At 41.3% G+C, this 20476-nt stretch overlaps 1 protein-coding gene across 1 annotated transcript in view; it reads right to left on the bottom strand.

Annotated features, from left to right (window-relative positions):
• CIT (citron rho-interacting serine/threonine kinase) overlaps positions 1-20476 on the bottom strand; it is a 103207-nt gene that overhangs the window by 49291 nt on the left and 33440 nt on the right. The window contains exons 11-12 of the mRNA XM_063454602.1: positions 15305-15410; positions 7003-7146 (exon numbers count right to left, since the gene is read on the bottom strand). Coding sequence (XP_063310672.1) covers positions 7003-7146; positions 15305-15410 — 250 coding nt within the window. The remainder of the gene's footprint in view (positions 1-7002; positions 7147-15304; positions 15411-20476) is intronic.

The raw sequence follows: 20476 nt of genomic DNA, 5'->3' as shown, positions 1-20476 counted from the left end.
TCGATTAATGTCTCCAGTTTAAGAATGTTACTTATTTTGCAGTTTTTTTTGCAATCATTAGTTTTACCGCAGTTAGTATAAGTAAAATTATAGGAAGGATATTATCCACCTTTAAATGTTGTAGGGCCAGTTCTGTTTTTTTTTTCTAGTTTCTTATTACTTTTATCTTCTATAAATGTGAACACATTTTCCCACAGCTTCCTTATTAATGGACAACTCCACCACATGTGCATCATACAACGTTTGCCTTTTCCGTATCTCCAACAGTAAATATCTGAATCTCTGCTACTATCTTTCAATTTCTCCGTTCTTGACGGTACCCAGTACCATCTGTCCTGTACCTTATATTGAGTTTCACTTAAATTATTACAAGCCCAGGATTTTATTTTCTATATGCAACTTCTTTCTTAGTAAATTCCAATCCTCTATTGTGTTGTCTAAAGTTTTCATTTCTATCTGATTATTTTTATCCTCAGGGATATTATGTTTCCAAAATCTTTAGTATTGGAGGTCTTGTTCAATATGGTACCAATTTTCATTTTTTTTTTTTTATAAATTTTTCTGTGATATTAAAGCGTTTTCAAATTACATGCTACACGTCCTCACTGATTGCTTCCACCTCTGCTTTTCAGAGCAGAGAAGGAAAGCATTAGGAAGCACTGGGCACTAGTGACTGGGTGAGAGCATCAACTGACTACCGGAAACAATAAAGAAATCTAAGGAAACAAGTAGGTCAAGAGGAAGTTCCAAGGTACTGTAATCTATTAGAGCGTCACCTATATTCCTTCTCCTTGCCCAAAACATTGGAAGCTAGTCATTCAAATGAGAGGCCATCAGATTTATTTCAGAGAGATCCCAGTGCCACACAAGCTGGAAAAGGACATCAAGATAGAGACTCTACTCCACCAGATGAAAAACCTGGAGACTCTGAGATTCTTCTCAGGGTAGCAGGACTCCACATCCCTAATTGGTTGACATAGGCAACTCCTCTGATGTTGTCTGACTGAGGCAGATACAAGGCTCCTGGTGGAGTTCTAGTCAAGACAGGGAAAACACTGAGTTTGAAAATAGTGAAAAGAGCCATCAAGTCTCTTGAGCTCTTCATGACTCCAAGACAGATCCCAAACCTGTCGGATTGGAATCTGTTCTAATAATCAGCCAAGAAATTACCCTTGAAGGAGAAGCAAGTGGAACCTGGCAAAGGGAACCACATCTAAAATTGTGAGGTTGTAAGAAACAGCCTGTACCAGGATATCATACAAGTACCTGAGCACCAAGATCCTTGATAAACACACAGAGCTGTTGCCAGTCGAAAAGACAAGGAGACAACAGAAGGCAGAAAAAAATGAAGAGTCTTCATCTTGAAAGTGTAACCAGTGAGGAACAATTTGAAGGACATTTGGATAGGTCGCATTATACCCTACTTCTTCGAGATCATGAACATATTTCAATATAACCTCATGCCCTGTTTAAGGTTGGAACAAGAGAAATTACTTTTTTTTTTTTTTTATTGAGAGCATTCTGTGTGTTGTATTAGCTTGATAAAGATCATTGCAGCGGTCGAAGTGTTGCTGTTGTACACTTTAGGCTGCAGAATAAAGGGACACTACATTCAAAAGGAAGTGCTGCCATTTATTTTTATACTTTCCTGTCTATTTGTTTCTAAAAGTACCACAAAGTCCAGAATGCCTGAGATTTTGGAGGATCACAGGAAGGAAAAGATTGCAGACACACATCCTGAGGAAGGCAGAGTTGAGGTCCAGCCAGAAGCCCCCCCCAAAAAAAAACACTAGACGGACCTGGTCCAGGTGTCTTTGAATAACAACAGATGCTCCATGAACAGCAATACAAGACGTGGGTGGGACACCTTCACGCAGCTGTCCTAGGAGTGGCAACATTCTTGGCCTGTGCTGCTTTTCTCCAAGATAAGGAACTTCTTGGGGCACTGGCTGCAACAAAGGACTGAGAGGAAGCAGCTGTGTTAGAATAGGACAGTGACCCTATAAAGTGCTGCAACAAAACATAGGCTGAAGAACAACCACTGGAAAAAAGCCTTTTTATATGGTGGAAGAAAACCAGACTAGCTCAAAAAAGAACCTTGTTAAGTGCCAAGACGAAGAACTTCAGAGCCAAGGTTGGCCAAATAGGACTTCAACCACAAAACCTGTCAGTGAAAACTACACAAAAGACGATCAACGTCGCGTGAAAGGGAACAACACTAGTCGAGGTGTCAGACAGAAACCCGCCAGCTTTAGTAAGCAGACATTATCCAAGGCATTTCTTGACGGTGCATTGTCGCCCTCAGCGAATAATGAGTTGACAACAAATATTGATGTCAACTCCTTTAGACGTTTAAACAAATCAATGACTGACTGGGAAAGAGTTTATAGAAGGGGAAAAAATGTAAGAATTTTTGTTTACATGAATGACAACACTAAATAAATCCTTTTCAGATGACAATAAAGATCTAGAGTCCACGTAAAAGACTGTATTTATTTATTTAGATGTGTTCATTGTTTCAATGAACAAGAAAAAAAAAAGAAATAGAACATGTTCAGAACATATACAAAGCCCTGGGCATGGAGTATGTATGAAAAGAAATAAGCTCAACAAAACAATAACATTTAAATTTTTAAATACCTTTGAATAGAAATCTATACACAAAACAGTTGTTTTCTCCAGATGTTACTTTTCCAGATGTTATATTTGTTTCTTTTCTCACATGACTGAGCACTTGCAAATAAGCAGCACTTCTGTGCAAACCCTAAAGTAAACACTCCCAGACACAAGAAGTCTTACAATCAAAAAGTGAAATATCAAAAGGTGTATGATATAATGTGGAAAACATTCAAGAATATATTACTTCTAGATTAATCTTTATGGAGAAGTCAGATTCCTTCCCCCCCACCTTAAATTGAATGTATTTTCTGTCATATATCTTAACCTAAAAGGGTAAATAAACAAAAAATAATGCCCTTTCAAAATATTGCAATGTTTTGATTTATTTTGGGTTGAATTTTGAAAAGCATTCTGGAATTATGCTCCTGGGAGCAGCCATCTTGTTTACAGATGAAAGATACCATTTGTGATCCCATTACTTCAAATGCATGTGGAGATGCTTGTTTATAAAACACTTTAAAAGGAATACTGTCACAATGAAGAATAACTGGTTTATATCCAGCTTTAGATAATAACATGTAAGATGGCTGCCAAATGAAGTATTTAAGAGTCTGTGTGATGAGATCACAGCATCTATTTTGACAGCAATAATGTCTTTACGCTGTAATTAATCATAAAGCAATATTTGGAGAAAGAACATGCATTGGCACTGTTCAATAATTAATCACACAAAAAAATATACACAAGTTAAAATTGCAGTAGTGTAATAACATTTTGATAACATGTTGATTAGCTAATACTGCATTCTGATATTGTAACAGTGAGGCAATATGAAAATAAATAAACTAGTATTCAAAGGGATCAATCACATGATAGTAAGCCAATGCACGCAGTACTAAACTCAAGGGCAAACCCCTAGTTTAATAACCAGGTATGAAACAGGAACAGACACCTAAGAAGGGTAAAAGTGCAAAAATCTTTATTAGAGCATATTTCTCATAATTTCTTTTTTTTTTTTTTTAAACTACAATGTTTCATCTAGTCGGCCTTAATCATATATCATGATTAAGGTCGATTGAACCAAAACATTGGTTAGATATAGCCCTTCTTTTGACTGATCCCTGGGAGTATCTTTCAAAGTTTACTTGTGAAGGAGTCTGTGTTAACACAATCATGTCTGAGAACACCACTGAGAAAAATTAAAGGAGATGTCGTTAAACTGGGCAGGGTATTTTTTGGGGTATGTTCAGTTCCACTGAAACTAATAGGAGCACACCAACAGGCACTTCCTGATGTGAAAGAATTCAGAATTTGCAGTTTAGGGATGGCAGTCACTAGACTAAAGGCAAGGCTTGGGCAAATTGTATACATAACCATTTTGCAGAAACTAATGACGTGAAAGTGGATCAAGTTACAGCGAAGATAATGTTCTAGTGCTAAAAAGAAAAGTTACGTTCAATTGGGTTTCCACAATCTAAGTGCAAAATCACAAAAGTGGTACAATCCGTATGTGATACTCACCTGTGTGGGTTCCCCTTAACCCGCACCAACAAATATTCAACAGACAAAAATGATATATACACAGTGGAGCATCTTACATTAGATTTCGTAATGTTGTATACAAATGGTACAGGGAAAGTAGGTTCCTGACTTTGGAAAATGAATAATAGGGTCTTAGCAGATATGATACTGGAGAAAGAGAAGAAAACACTAGTGCAATATTGTCTGTATTCTAGCGTTGCAATGAAGAGGTGTATGCAAATGCACTCATAAGTAAGGAGCAAGTAAATCCTTGGCTCAAAATTTCAGCTTAGTGGGATGTTGGTGTCCCACTCCCTCTCTTTTACAGCGAAGCAGCTTCTGTACATTTGATTGTAGCCACGAATGTTAATATATTTAAAGTGCTTTATTGGTAATAAAGTTCACAAAAACATTATTAAAATAAACATGTAAAATAAGATTAAAAGTTCTTACAGTCTCTGTGATCTATAGCAAAACGCGTTTCACCTCTCTAGGAGGCTTCCTCCGTTGTTGTGTAAGAATTGTACTATAATTGTACTATTTATTTCAAATAGAGTCAAGGCTCTCAAGGAGTCAAGACTAGCCCTAAAGAATCACTGTAGAAGTAACAGACTGTCCCTTGTGGCAGATGGAAAAGAAAAATGACAATGGGACAGGTCTGGATCTCAAGCTATGTAAATATCACCCCTGTTCCTGTTACACCTAACACTGCCAGAAAACATGACCCTTGAAGACTTTAAGAAAACAGACGGGCACACATATCCCTTGAAAGAAGAAGTGTCTCCCCCAGGTGTCTGCCCCACAGAGACAACATCAGAACTGGTCATTGGTAGAAATCTGCCTGGAAAAAGGATCAAGAGGAGGTAAACTGTTTTTCTGGCCTACCAACTACATGTGGGTTTGCAGAAGTTTCTAAGCTCTATCTGCCTTGGAGGGAAACTTTCATCACTCTGTTTTGAATGAGAATGAATTCTATTTCTTGAGAATAACATATACATATAAAAGATAGAAGCATGCAGGAAGCTTCTTAAATGCCAATAATGGAAGATTATCTCTTATTTTGCCATCATCATATTATAAAACAAACTAAAATTCAGCCATGTCAAAGTGGCATTGTCTTTTGTGGTTCTTTGTGGTTTCTGCACAGATCTCACCTCTCACTTGACACTTTTACCAACATGGCAGTGGAAGGGAAAGAATAGAGAGAGAGATATACTTACTTAAATCCAGGGCCGTCTTTAATTTTGATAAGACCCTGGGCAAGCATTTACTTGGGCCCCTGTTACTACATATAGATACGCACAAATACACTACCTGACACACACACACAGATACACACTGACCGCATATAGATACACACAAGAACATACAGATACACACAAACTACATATAGATACACTGACACACACATAGACACACACAGATACAAACACTGGCATACATGCAGATACAAAGGTACACACACTGACTTCATATAGATACACCGACACACACACTGACACACACACAGACACACAGATACACAACCTGACACACATGCAGCTATACAGATACAAACACTGACACATACAGATACACACACACAAACACAAATGGACAACATACAGATACAGAGACACATTCTGACAGACGTACTGACACAGACAGCCATACTGAAACACACATACACAAAGACATACTGAACCACACAGACACTGACTGACTCACACACACAGACATACAGATACACTGACAGACATACTGGCACATATACACACAGACAGATGGACATACTGAAACACACATACACTGACAGACATATTGACAAACACAGACATACAGAACCACACGGACACTGACAGACTCACACATAGACATACAGACATTCTGGCACACACACACAGACAGACAGACAGACACACACACACAGACATACTGACACACTGACAGACTCTCACACACACACACACACAGACATACTGACACACTGACAGACATGCACACATACATACATACATACATACTGAACCACACAGACACTGACAGACTCACACACACAGACATACAGATACACTGACAGACATACTGGCACACTAACACATACACACACACACTCAGACACTCATGCAAAATTTGATTTTCTTACCTTTTCCTAGAGGGAGGCTTCCCTGGGGTCCAGTGGGCTGGCTGGGGTGGCTGGGAGTTAAGCTCTCCCGGCCTGGCCCCCTCCGGAACAGCTTCTTCCTCCCGCGCGGCTCCTGTTTCTGTGGAGGGAAGTGACACGCGGCTGTCACTTCCTCCCAGTCGGCTGCCGAAAAGCAAGGGCCCGGTCACGCTGTTAAAGCCCCACAGCGCCTGACCGGGCCCCTGCTGACACAGGCCCACCGGGTGGCCCTAAGTGCATGGGCCTAAGTGCATGGCTTAAATCTCTCCACTATCGGGCAACATCATCTTCACCTCCTGACAAATGTAGCCGCATTAATCAGTCTAGTCTTGCACATATTAGACCATGGGACAAGCATCTCAAAACAGGATGCTTGTTCTCCTCAGCCATCACAAGTGATGGCTGATGAGAAATGGCAAGGTAAATAGAAGCTTTTCACAATTCACCATTTTCCAATAGTTGACAAATTTTTCCCTACGACTATGAGATTCCAATAGAGGATTTATTAATTTTCCAAACAGATTAGATCTTGATTAGTTTGATATGCTTTAGAAAAAGACAAGGATAACAATTGTATCCTCTCACTTAAAATCTTGAAGGATCTCGTCAAGAGTCACCATATACACTAGAGTGATTATTTTTCAAATATCACAGTGAACACTGTAAACACAACCACCCACAGACTACGGAGCAAGACCCATTTAACATTTAATGCTCACACTGCATTCTGTGATGTAAGTGGCCAAATCCTGCTCCAGGAGAGATCGTTGGGTTTCAGATGCTTTTAGTTCAACTTCTTTTTGACTGAGAACAGCCTCCACCTCGGAAACTCTGCGATGCAGTCGAGTCATTTCTTGCTCCATCTGTAATGTTAACCAACAATAAAAGTGAACACAGCATAAAAAAAGGAGGAGATAAATTGCACGATAAATTCATTCTAGGTATCAACAGAATGATAAAGGCCTTGTACTGGTAAACAAACTAAGAACTTAAAAAAAATAATAATAATGCAATAATTAAATAAATAAATAAATAAATAAATAAATAAATAATAGTTTCCTCTAGTTTGTTGTTTTTTAATTTCTTCTATTAATCTTAAATTTAAAAAGGTACAAGGGGGGCGTGGCTTGCCCGCCGAGAGTGATGGCTGCTTAGGCAGAGAGCTCAGCGCCCTGCACGATCCGAAACGCCACGCAAACTGCTACTTACCCCTGCCACCGCTCCCAAAGTCCTCTCACTACCAGAGTCCTCTCACTACCAGGCAATGGCAGCAAACAAAAAATCCGTCAAGAAGCCGAAGGAAGGTACCCCATTCATCGCCGACCTGCTCACAACGCCTAGGCCGCAGGCGGCTAAAGATGGAGGCGGCGATATGAGCGCGGGCTTCCTGGACTCCCCGAGCTCCAGAGATCATAGTCGCCTACCGCAACAGGCAAATAATGCGGAAATACTACAATCTCTGGCAGAGGTGAGACATCACCTGGCGGGGGAGATAGAGAGATCCGCAAGAGAAGTAAAGGCAGAGATACAAACGGTGGGCCAACGCACAGAGGCCTTAGAATGGAGGATGGATCACGTGGTGGCGGCCCACAATGAAGCAGCCTCCACTATCAACCACCTTATTACAAAAGTGGCTGAATTAGAAGCGGAAATAGAAGATGCCTCCAACAGATCTCGCAGAAACAACCTGATGATAAAAGGCCTGATGGAACGAATAAAAGATTCAGAAATCCAGGGGGTGCTCCTGAGTTTTTTTAAAGAGCAATTACCTGCACTACCAGAACACCTGTGGACCATAGACAGGGCACACAGGGCACTGAGAGCAAGAGGCCCTCTGGACGGCCCACCACGGGATGTAATCATGCGGTGGCACTTTTTCTCCACCAAAGAAGCCATCATTAAAAGCGCGCGAGTGCCACCACACTTACTCGTTTGAAGGCTCCACAATACACTTGTACCAAGACATAGCGCCTGCCACGTTAGCCAGAAGAAGAGAATGGAAACCCATAGCCGATCTAGTTAGAGCCAAAGGCCTTAATTTCGCATGGGGACACCCCTTCAAGATGCTGGTTTTCAACGGACCGAGGCCGGCCATACTCCTGCCCACAGCAGACCCCAAGGCCTTCCTACACGGCTTAGGTATACAAGTCCTGGAGGATATCCGACTCCCCCACAGAGGTACCCAGGCACTGGGCCAATTGCCCAGAGAGGAAGCAGCACAAGACGGCGGTGCTCCTTGAGGGGCCTGAAAGGACCTTCCCCCCAGCTGACTAACAATATATAACGGACAGAAACAACCTACCAAGACCCCACCCAAACAGACATAAACACCTGGCATACAAGTCCAAGACACAAACGAAATAATAAACAACAACAACAAAAAATGAAAAAAAAAAAAGGAAAAACAGAGGTAAAAAAGAGAAAAGAAAATAAACAGATACATTAGCGTAAACACCAACTTAGAGGCAAGGAAATAGCCAGGTACCCCCCAAAAACAGGAACAGTAATCTAATATCTACCAACGATTAAAAACTAACATATGGGTTTCAGGCCTTTCACACCCAGCCAAATACGCCCCCCCCCCACCACCACCACCTTACTGGACATGAGACGAGAAGGTAGGATCTCCAGCAGATCCAACACTGACTGGACGACATCCCCTCTCCTTCCTCAACCCCCACCCTGGTGACCCCAAGAGATACCCAAGATACTAGACGGATTGGGGGGGTAACCACAAACTGTAGACAACTTAGGTAGCTGGGCAGCCGGAAGTACGGGGAAAACCGGCCCTTCCAGGAAGCTTAAACCACAATGTTAACTAAAAGCACAATTGGCACGTTAGTGTTAGAGGACAGGTTGATTGGAAAAGTTCATGTTTTATTTATATAGTTATTCATGGTCATGTATATAATGTATGTACTATATAATGTTGTTATATCTTAATATATGCGACTTGACACGAGAGGACACGCAGACCGACAGATTTCACAGGGAATAGAAGTATATGTAACTGGATAATTTATTATTCGGATCGGTGCCAGGGTGCTCGGCGAATGATTGTCCCCTCCGTGCACGGAAACTTTTTCGCGGATCGGATAACCACCCCCCGATACACCCGGCACGACTAAGACCGGGATAATTCCCCTTCTCCCCCGCCAAACCCTTCATTCCTCCCCTCCCATTCCCCCCATCTAAACCTCGCACAAAGAACAGGCCCGGGACTCATACGCGGGCTCACCGGACCCCTTCTACCTTTGGAGGGGTCGCGGGGGACACGCGTCTGGGAACCTCAGTAAGGCTCCTAACAACAACACCCCCCACCTCCTAAACTTGGAAAGTCTCCCTAAGAGGGTCCCCCCCTTTTTTTTCTCTCCAATTTCTTAATTTTTTCACACCGCACCTCGGAGGGGCGTGCGGCGGACGGATCCGACACCAACGTAAACGGGTCCGGCAGGACTCGAAACAGAACATGGACACACTTAAAATAACCTCCCTAAACGTCAACGGCCTTAACACGCCGACCAAAAGACGACTGTTAATGAGGGAACTAAAAGGACAAAAGACGGACATAGCCTTCGTACAAGAATCACATATGCTGCGCTCAGCCCGGATTCAGCTAACTGATCACCTGTACACCAGGTCATACTCTTCCAGAGCTCTAGTGAAGAAAAACGGGGTAGAAATACTCCTGCACAAAAAATGCCCTTTTGTCACCCAAATAGCACAGACCGACACCATGGGCAGGTAGGTCATCCTCACAGGGACCATATACACCACTACATATCACCTGATTAACATTTATGCACCCAACCAATCGGGGGGCGACCTTAATGCAACTCCCTTAATGTGCTGGGGGGCGACCTTAATGCAACTCCCTGCCCAACAGTCGAACATAGCACGCCTACGGGAGGCCAGAGGGCACCAAGGGCTGGGGGACAAGATAAGCTGCTAACCCAGTTCATACAAAAAACGAAATTGCTAGACCCCTGGAGGCTGCGACACCCGGGACAAAGGGACTACACATTCTTCTCGGCGGCACACACCACATATTCCCGCATAGACATATTTCTGGTCAACCAGGGAGGGATCCCATGGATCCAATCTGCACGAATAAACCTCATTACATGGTCAGACCACGCTGATATAGAGCTCATAATGAGATACCCAGGGCCCAAACCACCATGGAAATGGAGGTTGAACAGCACACTCATAAAAGATCCCGAGGTGGCGAAACTGATTCAGGACGAATTGACGACCTATTTCGATACGAACGATACGCCAGACTTAACACAATCCACGATATGGGCCGCTCATAAGGCGGTCATCAGGGGCACCCTCATCAAACTGGTAACCCGCCAGAAAAAACAGAGAGCGGAAACCCTCTTTGAGCTCCAAAAGGCGCTGAGGAGGGCCAAAGCCAGACACAAACAAACCCCCACGACACAGGGACTCCAGGGCCTTAGGGAACTCCGCCACAAAATAAGGGCCACAGCAGTAGAGGATCTCGGAAGAGATCTGGTCCGCAAAAAACGCCTCTACTATGAACGCTCTAATAAGATGGACACCCTCTTAGCTAGGGCACTCAACCCCAAACAGCAATTCAAAGCCATAACGGCGATCCGGGACAATAAAGGACAGGTGCCCCACAATCCCACGGAGATCAACCAGATCTTCACGGAGCTCCAAGCCAACATCTATAATCACTCCCCAGAACAGGATGGAAATAACAAGATATATGCACAAGCGGTTGCAGATTTCGTAGCCAAAACAAATATGCTGCGACTGAGTCCGGAAGCCCTACAAACCTTGGGAGCAACTATAGAGGAGGAAGAGGTGAACGGGGCGATCATAGCCCTTAAAGGAAACAAAGCCCCGGGCCCAGACGGCTTCGACGGCTCCTACTACAAAATCGTTAGAGACACGTTGATCCCAAGGTTGCTGAAGGTGTACATGGAATGGATGGACGGAGGACATCCTAATCCAGAAACACTCACGGCAGATATAACACTCATCCCCAAGCCAGGTAGAGACCCAACAGAGGCGGGGAATTATAGGCCCATCTCATTGATAAATTTTTACGTAAAAGTGTTTGAAAAAATCTTAGCGACGCGGCTGAACCCCCTACTTGGAACACTGGTCCACCCGGATCAGGTCGGCTTCGTACCATCTCGGCAACTGTACGAAAACACCAGGAGGGGAGCGGATGTAATTTGGTGGGCGGTGAGGACTCGGACGCCTTCTCTGATTCTATCCTTGGACGCGGAGAAGGCGTTCGATAGGGTCCAGTGGCACTACCTCTTCTCGATTTTGGGGCATCTACAAATGCCTGAAACCTTCCTGAGAGGCGTTAAAGCCCTGTACACAGAACCGCGGGTGCAAACCGCTGTACCAGGAACAGCTCCGACCCCATTCAGGCCCGCTAACGGCACCAGACAGGGATGCCCCCTTTCCCCCCTGCTGTTCGTCCTATCACTAGAACCACTCCTGCAAAGGATAAGGGAGGATGGAAACATAACGGGCATACGAGCGGGAAGGGAGGAATACAAAGTCTCTGCGTATGCAGACGACGTCATGGTCACACTTACTGACCCCCTGAGATCCCTACCCCACCTACTCTCCCTCCTAATTGGAAATGGACAGGGCGGAGATTGGTAACATAAAAACCAACCACTCCCTCAAATTCACAAGAACTGACATTAAATATCAAACTCACTGCAGACCCAGGGAAACTGTATGAAGCGAATTACACACCCACTATGCAAGCACTCTGCCGGGATCTAGAAAAATGGCAAGAAATAATCTCATGGATCGGTAGACTGCATGCAATAAAAATTACGTTGCTACCCCGCCTACTGTTCCTGTTCCAGGCCCTACCGATCAAAGTTTCCAAACAAGACATAACGACACTACAAAGACACATAGATAACTTTATATGGGCACAAAGACGACACAGAATAGCTAGACAAGTACTTTACCGACCGAAAACAAGGGGAGGACTGGGTCTCCCAAACCTGTATCAGTAATACTTGGCGGCTCAGTTAGCCCAAATAGTAGCTTGGCATGCACCAGAGGGTTCACACCGGTGGGTAGACCGAGAAACGAAGCTAATGAGCACGGATCTACCACAATTCTGGATATGGGTCCCCAAGCAAGACAGACCATCCCTACGAACCACTTGCCCATCGATCCTAAATTCCATACGTATATGGGACAGGGCAGCCACCAAATATGCACTTAAACACACACCCTCACCACTGACTCCGTACCTGAGAAACAAAGCTTTTGAACCCGGGCTGAGCGCACGAGACTTTCGGGGCATAGAAAGTACGGGGATACAGAGATATGGCCACATGTATGATGGGGAATCCTTCAGAACGTTTGATAATCTGAAAACCTTAGCACCCCTAACTACGAAAGACTTATTTCGATATATACAACTGCGAGACTTCGCCAAAAACCCAGAGGTTAGAAAAGCAGCTCACACCCCCATGACGTTCTACGAACAGCTATGTAATGCCGAAACCGTTCAAAAGGGCTTAATAACAGCCATATACGCACAACTCAGCGCCCCTGACAAAGACGCTAAAGACCCACGATACATTGGCCAGTGGGAGACGGACCTGGGAGGGGTACTGGAAGGAGAGGACTGGGTAGACATATGGGAAGCGACAGCTAAGACATCGATATGTGTATTGCACCAGGAACAATCCTACAAAATGTTCATGAGATGGTATACCACACCGGTGCAATTACACAGAATGGGGAAAACCACGACAGACACATGTTGGAAGGGTTGCGGTCGTAAAGGCACCTTCGTGCACATGTGGTGGGAATGCCCAGAAATAAACAAATATTGGAAACGCATACAGACACTACTGACCGACGTACTGGTGAGACACATAGATTTAGACCCATGGTCGGTCCTGTTGTTCAAACCCATAGACGGCCTCCCCAGGAAAGAACAACAACTCTTTAATAAAATCACACTGGCGGCCAGAAGGGCTCTAGCCCAGGCATGGCTGAAGCCCACGATACCCACAGATAACAACGTAATAGTAAAGATCAAAGATACATATTTGATGGACAAACTCACAGCCCAAACTAGAAACACAGAAAAATCATTCCATAAAATTTGGCAACCATGGGAAGACTATGCTGATGAATAAACCCCCACGAACTAGACAAAGACAGAGGCTCCAGAAGGGGCCTAGATTCGCTGCGCGCCCCGACGAAAAGCGCCCCCCCCCTCCACCTGAAACCACAAATGTCATATAATCTGAAAAACCAATTATCTATTGTAACATACAATGTCAAATTATTGGTAATTGGCCCCTGCGTGAGCCAATGTATATCGCTATGCCGCACTCCGTGTCGACACAAAAATAAAGAAAAAAAAAAAAAAGGTACAAGGTAGATTCAAATAAAGAAAAAACATAACCATCAACTTAATCACTATACCTTATTAGACAGTGAAACAGAGCCAGTAAATTTTTGCAGTCCTTCAGGAGCTTGGGTCAAATTAGCACAATGGGTTCAATGTGTACAATATAACCATGCACTATATAGTATGCTCATTACAATAACTTGGAGGGGGAAAGAATGGAGATTTCCCAAGGAAAACAGGTGACCCATAGAGATTCCCAAGTATCTTGTTAAGCCCCCTAAAAACGATTTGATAAAGCTGAAGGGACTGCACTCTACAGCACCATAATCATGATAAGTTAGAAGTGTTGCTTTAAGAGTGAATTATTCTAGAAACTGAAAATTAGGTACACATAAAATGTGACTGGCTCAGCATGTTAGAAATTACTATAAGTAAAGCAGCAATTTGAGTATGCCCCTACATTTTAAAACGGTGCCAGTGTGGCACAAACAGAACTAATTGAATTCAAGTGTGGATCTTACCCCAATATAACATATGTCAATTTAAACTTGAAACATTGAGTTTTTCACTAAACAAGGGATTGTGGGAAAGTAGGCCAAAATTGTAAATTGTAAACCGAAATAGCAGGAGTGGAAAACAGCTGTATTCACGCCATTAGTAATCAGTTATTTGGGCAAACATTTGCAATTCTCCTGTCAATTCTACACAATATCCAGTTTAGTGAATAAACTCCATCATTTGACATTTGTCAGAAAAAAAAAAAAACTTGCTTAATATTTCCATAATTTGCTATGGGTAGATTTGATTAAAAACGTTTTCTTCCATTCTTAGCGTTTCTGCATTCATCAAGCAAAGTCTAATCTTTCTTTTAGACCATATGATTTAGAACTTTTTTTTGTCTGCATTAAGTATTTTTGCTCAGGATTAAATTATCCTCTGCTGCACACATTACAAACATGACTTAAACTGCTCATTAGTTCCAACACAACGCATCTACAACACAAACGTTTCACAAGTGAGCTCACTTCTTCTACAGATGGGCTTTATAAAGTCATCCACAGGCTGGCTGTTCACAAATGAACTCAGGCCGATGAAAATCCCCACTGCACACTGCTTGCCAAAAAGTTAGTCATTTTCACCCATTATTGTCCCTTTAGTATTATCCCAAATCCAGCTCTGAAGAGAAGATGTTTTGCCTCATTTTCATATAAACTGGGTAAAAACAGTGTGATTCCTTCCCAAATTCTCCAATGCTTGGGTTTTAATCTGATTCCACAGAGTCCCTGTGCCCAAGATCATAAGTCTTGAATATAATATGGCACAAAATGAACACTATATGCAATAAGTGTAGGACAAAGACAGTATATGCATCAAGATATAATCTCCAGTGATGAGGAACGTATCCTTGTCTCCAGAAGGGAGGGGTCTTATGCTTCGATAAGATGAACCAGAGTGGATAGTTGACAGTTTTGACAATAGCAATATTGGCAATGCCTGAAAATATCTGTAATGTTGGATAAAGTTGATAGAAAAGTACTCTTCGCACCAAAAAAAACAAAACACTTCCTTGATTCCCAAGTGTGCACTGGATGTATAGCACTGCAGCATACAGGGAGGCCAAGCGTTGATTTAAATACCTTGTGGCATTTGTCCTGTGTGTCCTGCAGCTCTTTGCTCTTGTGAAATAGCTTCTTCTCCATGGAGCTCGCCTTGGCTGGAGATTCCAAACCAGACACAAGAGACCTGAAGACAGACAAAACATCAAAATTATTTGAAATCAAAATATGCAATGATAAATGATTTAATCATTCAGCTTCTAGAAATATACAAATTGCTTCTTACTTCAGGGTTTCAACAATTTCTATAAATTATCATTACTCATTGTACAAAGTTCAGATTCGCAAAGGTCCTCAAAGTTTTAAAAACACAGTTAAAAAAAAAAAAAACCAGACACTCAAATAAAAACCTTGCTACCTTATTATATATATATATATATATATATATATATATATATATATAAATCCTTGTTTGAAGTGCACTCACAGGACTCGGAATTATTTCAAAACGTGCTGTTTATTCAAAGCATCAAATTTCCAGTAAATGGTGTCAACGTTTCAGTCCTCCAGGGACTTCAAACAAGCACTTCAAAAAAAAAGTATTTATATATTTGCAGTAAAATGTAACAAAATGTAACTGAAACCACTACAAAGTTGGTTTAGGTATTTTTACTCATTCTTTTTTTTTTTTTTTTTTTTTTTTATTTAAATGTGAAAAACATTTTTTAAGGGCAGTGGACTTGTTATTTATATGAGTCTTCAACTGGAATGGAAAGGCCGTAACAAGTTAATTTGAATAAAAGGCTGCTTTTGTGACAGACAAAAATCTTACATGACATTACAAGTAGCCCTTTTGAAAACCAGAGAGATACTGTTTAAAAGTCATCGTGATTTCTTAGAATATTTGATGACAAATCCAGAAACAACTATATGGCATTTTCAAAATGTGCACCAGCAGAAATGTTTTCCAAGCTATGTTACTTTCTAAATAAAGTTGGCAGTCAAAATTTCCTCAAAAAGCTGGCAGTTTGCTAACATCCTCAAAATCCTACTACAGGAAAGGGAAGAAAATGCCAGTCAACCACTAGTAACAAATACATGACGTAACATTTAAAGGAATACTATAGACACAAAAACTACTTTAGCTTAATGAAGTAGTTTTGATGTATAGCTCATGCCCATGCAGTCTGACTGCTTAATTCTTTGCCATTACGGAGTTAAATCACTTTCTTTATGCAGCCCTAGTTACACCTTCCTGCATGTGACATGCACAGACTTCCTAAACACTTCCTCTAAAGAAAGAGCTGATGTCTAAACATGTTTAATTGTACCTCCTGCAATAGCCTTATAGACACTGCAGGAGCTTCCGGTGTATGATTAAAGTTCAATTTTCAGAACAGCAGATAAAAACTTTAAAGTAAGTTAACATCTGATTGAAAATTAAACCTCCAGGAAGGAGATAATTGTCCTAGTTCTGAACATAAACAAAACCTATAATTTGAGCTAAATGCCTGTTCAGTAATAATTTACCTCTTTCATATTAAGTGCACTTACACTTATTATATATCACTTTGATTATCTGCAATAGGGCTTTCATTACACATCAAATAGTTATATGTGAAATATAATATAATATGAATGATATGTAAAAAAAAGTGTGAGAAATTAAGAAATGTTGTTATTTTCCAAGAACAGCAATTTAACTATGAATGTCATAATACTTATACAGGAATAAAATACATATATCGTGCCTAAACAATTGCATAAACAATGTGATTTAAGAGAATTCAGCAGGGAGACTGCAGGGGTATGGTCTTAACACCAAAATTGCTCTGAAAAGACAGTGTTTACATGAAAAGGCCTTGCCTATAGCTTGCCTTTAAAGGAACATTATAGGGTCAGGAACAAAAACATGTATTCCTGACCCTGTAGTATTAAAACTACCCTTTAGGCGGCTTGCCCCGTAGTAATAAAATTTACATTATTTCCAGTGCTGCGCGGATCTGTTGGTGCTTGCCCCACCCTCGATCCACCTCCCAAAGGGAAAGCATTGGATTGTCTGAAATCGACACGGAGGCGAAAACGGGGGGCGGGGGCGGGGCCAAACTGCCAATCAGCACCTCCTCATGGAGATGCATTGAATCAATGCATCTCTATGATAAAAGTTCAGTGTCTCCATGCAGAGCGTGGAGACGCTGAAAGACAGTGCTGCACACTGTGCAGCACCCCTAGTGGCCATCTGATGAGTGGCCACTGGAGGAGTCCCTAGGGTGCAATGTAAACACTGCCTTTTCTCTGAAAAGACAGTGTTTACATGAAAATGTCTGCAGGGAATGATTACACTCACCAGAACAACTACATTAAGCTGTAATTGTTCTGATGACTATAGTGTCCCTTTAAAAATTAGCTAAAGAAGAGCTCTTCTAAACACAAATTCAGTCAGCTTACATATTTTTGGTAGCTACACACAGAATCACACAAATCAAAACACAACAATGAAATCGCAACAAAAATAAACATCTAACAAACAATGCTATGAGGACATGAGCACAGTGCTCTAGGTGTTCATAACATAGGTGTTCATGAAAAGGTCTAAAGACAAGCTCACTCCTTGTATCTAGGATAGCTATAAAATATAATTGTAGCACAATTAGCGAATAAAAGGTTCATTACTTCAGCTCCAAAACACCAATATGTATAGCACAGAAGGCAACCAGCATGTTTACAGTTATTTAAAAAGCTGAAAGAAGATACAGTGTATCTGCAGACCAAATATTTTTGATAATTTCAATACAAATTATGTTGCATACAATCCTTGTACTATTCTATATTGTGGCAATTATAACAAGGGAGAAAAGACAGGCAATCAACTTTCAACCTTGCCTTTAACTGGTCATATAACAAATTAAAAACTGGATATTTCCATTCTCATTTTTAAAATAACCTCATGAAATTAAATCACAACACTTAAAATCCACCTATATTGTAGAGCACCATTCCATATAGAAGTGTACTAGATTACTAGTCCTCCTGATTAGACCAAAACTGAATACATCAGTATGAGCCACCTCCACAATACATACATTTCCACTAACTGGCCAATGGTGACACAACAAGATACTTAGAAGAACTCTTTTTGTGGTATACAAGGCCTCCGTACAAATGTTCATATTCCACTGTTGCCTCTACTCATCCCGCACTGCTCTTGAAACAGGCAAGCAATAGCTTGTAGTCAACCTTTCCCAACTCCTGATAAAACTAAACTGCTCCAATTACTCTGATTATCATCTTTGACTGCCCCATGCAGGTTCTTCACTACCATACTACATTCCTGTGGCAGTTCTTACACTGTCTCCATATACAGTTTAAGGTTCAGTATAAGATTCTAGTCCTAACCCATGAGACTCTCCATAATAGTGCCCCAATCTATCTATCCTTACTAACAAGTGTCTAACACTAGACTCCCTTAATTCTGCTGACGATTTGGGCCTTTCCTTTGATAACACATACACCACCATCTAATAGCCAATGAGACCTTTCTAGGTCACACCACTCATATGGAATTCCTTTATCTGCTCAACAGGACTCTTAAGAAATCCTCAAAAACACCAATATTTTACTTTGCCTTCACTAATCCCAGCCTCTCCTATACTCAAGTCCTAGAATGTAACATTCAATTAAGTGGGCCCTTACTCTCTGCTTGTACTTCTAAGTCAGGCTTGCTATATTGAATTTACTTGTATGTTTTGTCCATCCAATGTGCAACACTGTGGGATGTTTGTGCTTTACAAATAGCAATAATACGGCAGGCTAAAATGAGGAGTCTGACCATCATCTGAATTAAAGACGAGGCTGTTTGAAAAGGCAATTCCAAAAATGATGCTTTAATGTCACTTACACATTCCTACTACTTTCATTTTTTTTCTACCCATCAACAGCTCCTTTCAGGCTTATGGAAACAAGCAATGGATCACGCCAACTATAAGATGAATTCTTTGCTAATTCTAGATAGAGAAAAGCTGCATGACTATCATGCAAGTAGCACTTATCAGCAACTTGAGTTCTATACAGTAGCCACCATTAGGAAGCATTATGTGCATCTATCTTGAAAAGAGGTCTCATAGATTTGCCCTGGGAAATGGAAAGTGCCTGATTCCACAAACCCCCCTAACTCCCCAAATATCGCCCACTGTGTTCATATAGGCACACATTGGGACTATCCTAGCAGCAACAGTCATATTGTGTTCCTAAATTGGCTTTAAATCTCCAAAAGCATAGCTACACTACGTTAGAATGTCTAAGTTAATAAGCATTCAGCATTTTGTTAATGCTTTAAAATGTGTTTTTTTTTTGTTTGTTTTTTTAAATATGTTACGGATTCTGTAGAGGGTTGTGGGCTTCATGATGGCATTCATCAATCTGTATTACACATTCATAAATAGCTCCACAGCAGAAGATTAACAGTCAGCTCACTTACACTTGTATGAATAATGCAGAATCTGCCTACTTACCATGTTAAAAAAAACATCTTACTAAATATACACTCACTGGGGGAAAGTCTAAACGCCATTCTAAATTAAACAGACTGTAATTAACTCCTGCAGGATCAGGGTCATATAATTCTCCTAGTTCTGTGACAATCTTGGAATGGTGTCTGTAATAAAGGTGTTAAATTTTCCTAAATATTTGCATGTTTACGTAACCCAAGCAACCACACTTCTCTGACCAGTGATGTAAAGAGGATCTGTATTCTGTGTCTCCTCCTAACGTCTGAACAGGAGAGCAATTCCAAATGAAACTCATGAATACACTTACACATTGATTGCATAACAGCAGCAAGGTTAAAGTGGCGCTACTATTAATACAGTACAGATGTGTCACATTTTATTGCTGCAGGAACTATGCAGATGTGTTTGCTTGAAAAAAATCAAAACAGCAAATATCCATTGGGGGGGGGACCTTGAACTTCCCAATTCAATGGAAACCCAGAGCAAAAATATTTTTGATAAAAAAAAAAAAAAAGATTTGTCATCTGTAACCCTGTTTAAGTATGTGCGGTGTTATCTCACTGCATCTTGAAAATATGTTTACCATGGTCAGACTCTGAAAAGGAGGATCCACCCTTTCTACGTAAAGTTTGCAGAGCGCTTCCCCATTGCCATAACAAAATGAACTGATCGGCACGATCAATTATCATACTGTCATTATGTGCAATAAAGCGCAGGATCGGTAAGGTGCTCTTGTTAAATTCAC

This window comes from Pelobates fuscus, chromosome 5 (assembly GCF_036172605.1).
Source record: "Pelobates fuscus isolate aPelFus1 chromosome 5, aPelFus1.pri, whole genome shotgun sequence".
Lineage (NCBI taxonomy): Eukaryota > Metazoa > Chordata > Amphibia > Anura > Pelobatidae > Pelobates > Pelobates fuscus.
The sequence above is the reverse complement of the archived record's forward strand: the minus strand, read 5'-3'. Positions and strand labels throughout refer to the sequence as shown.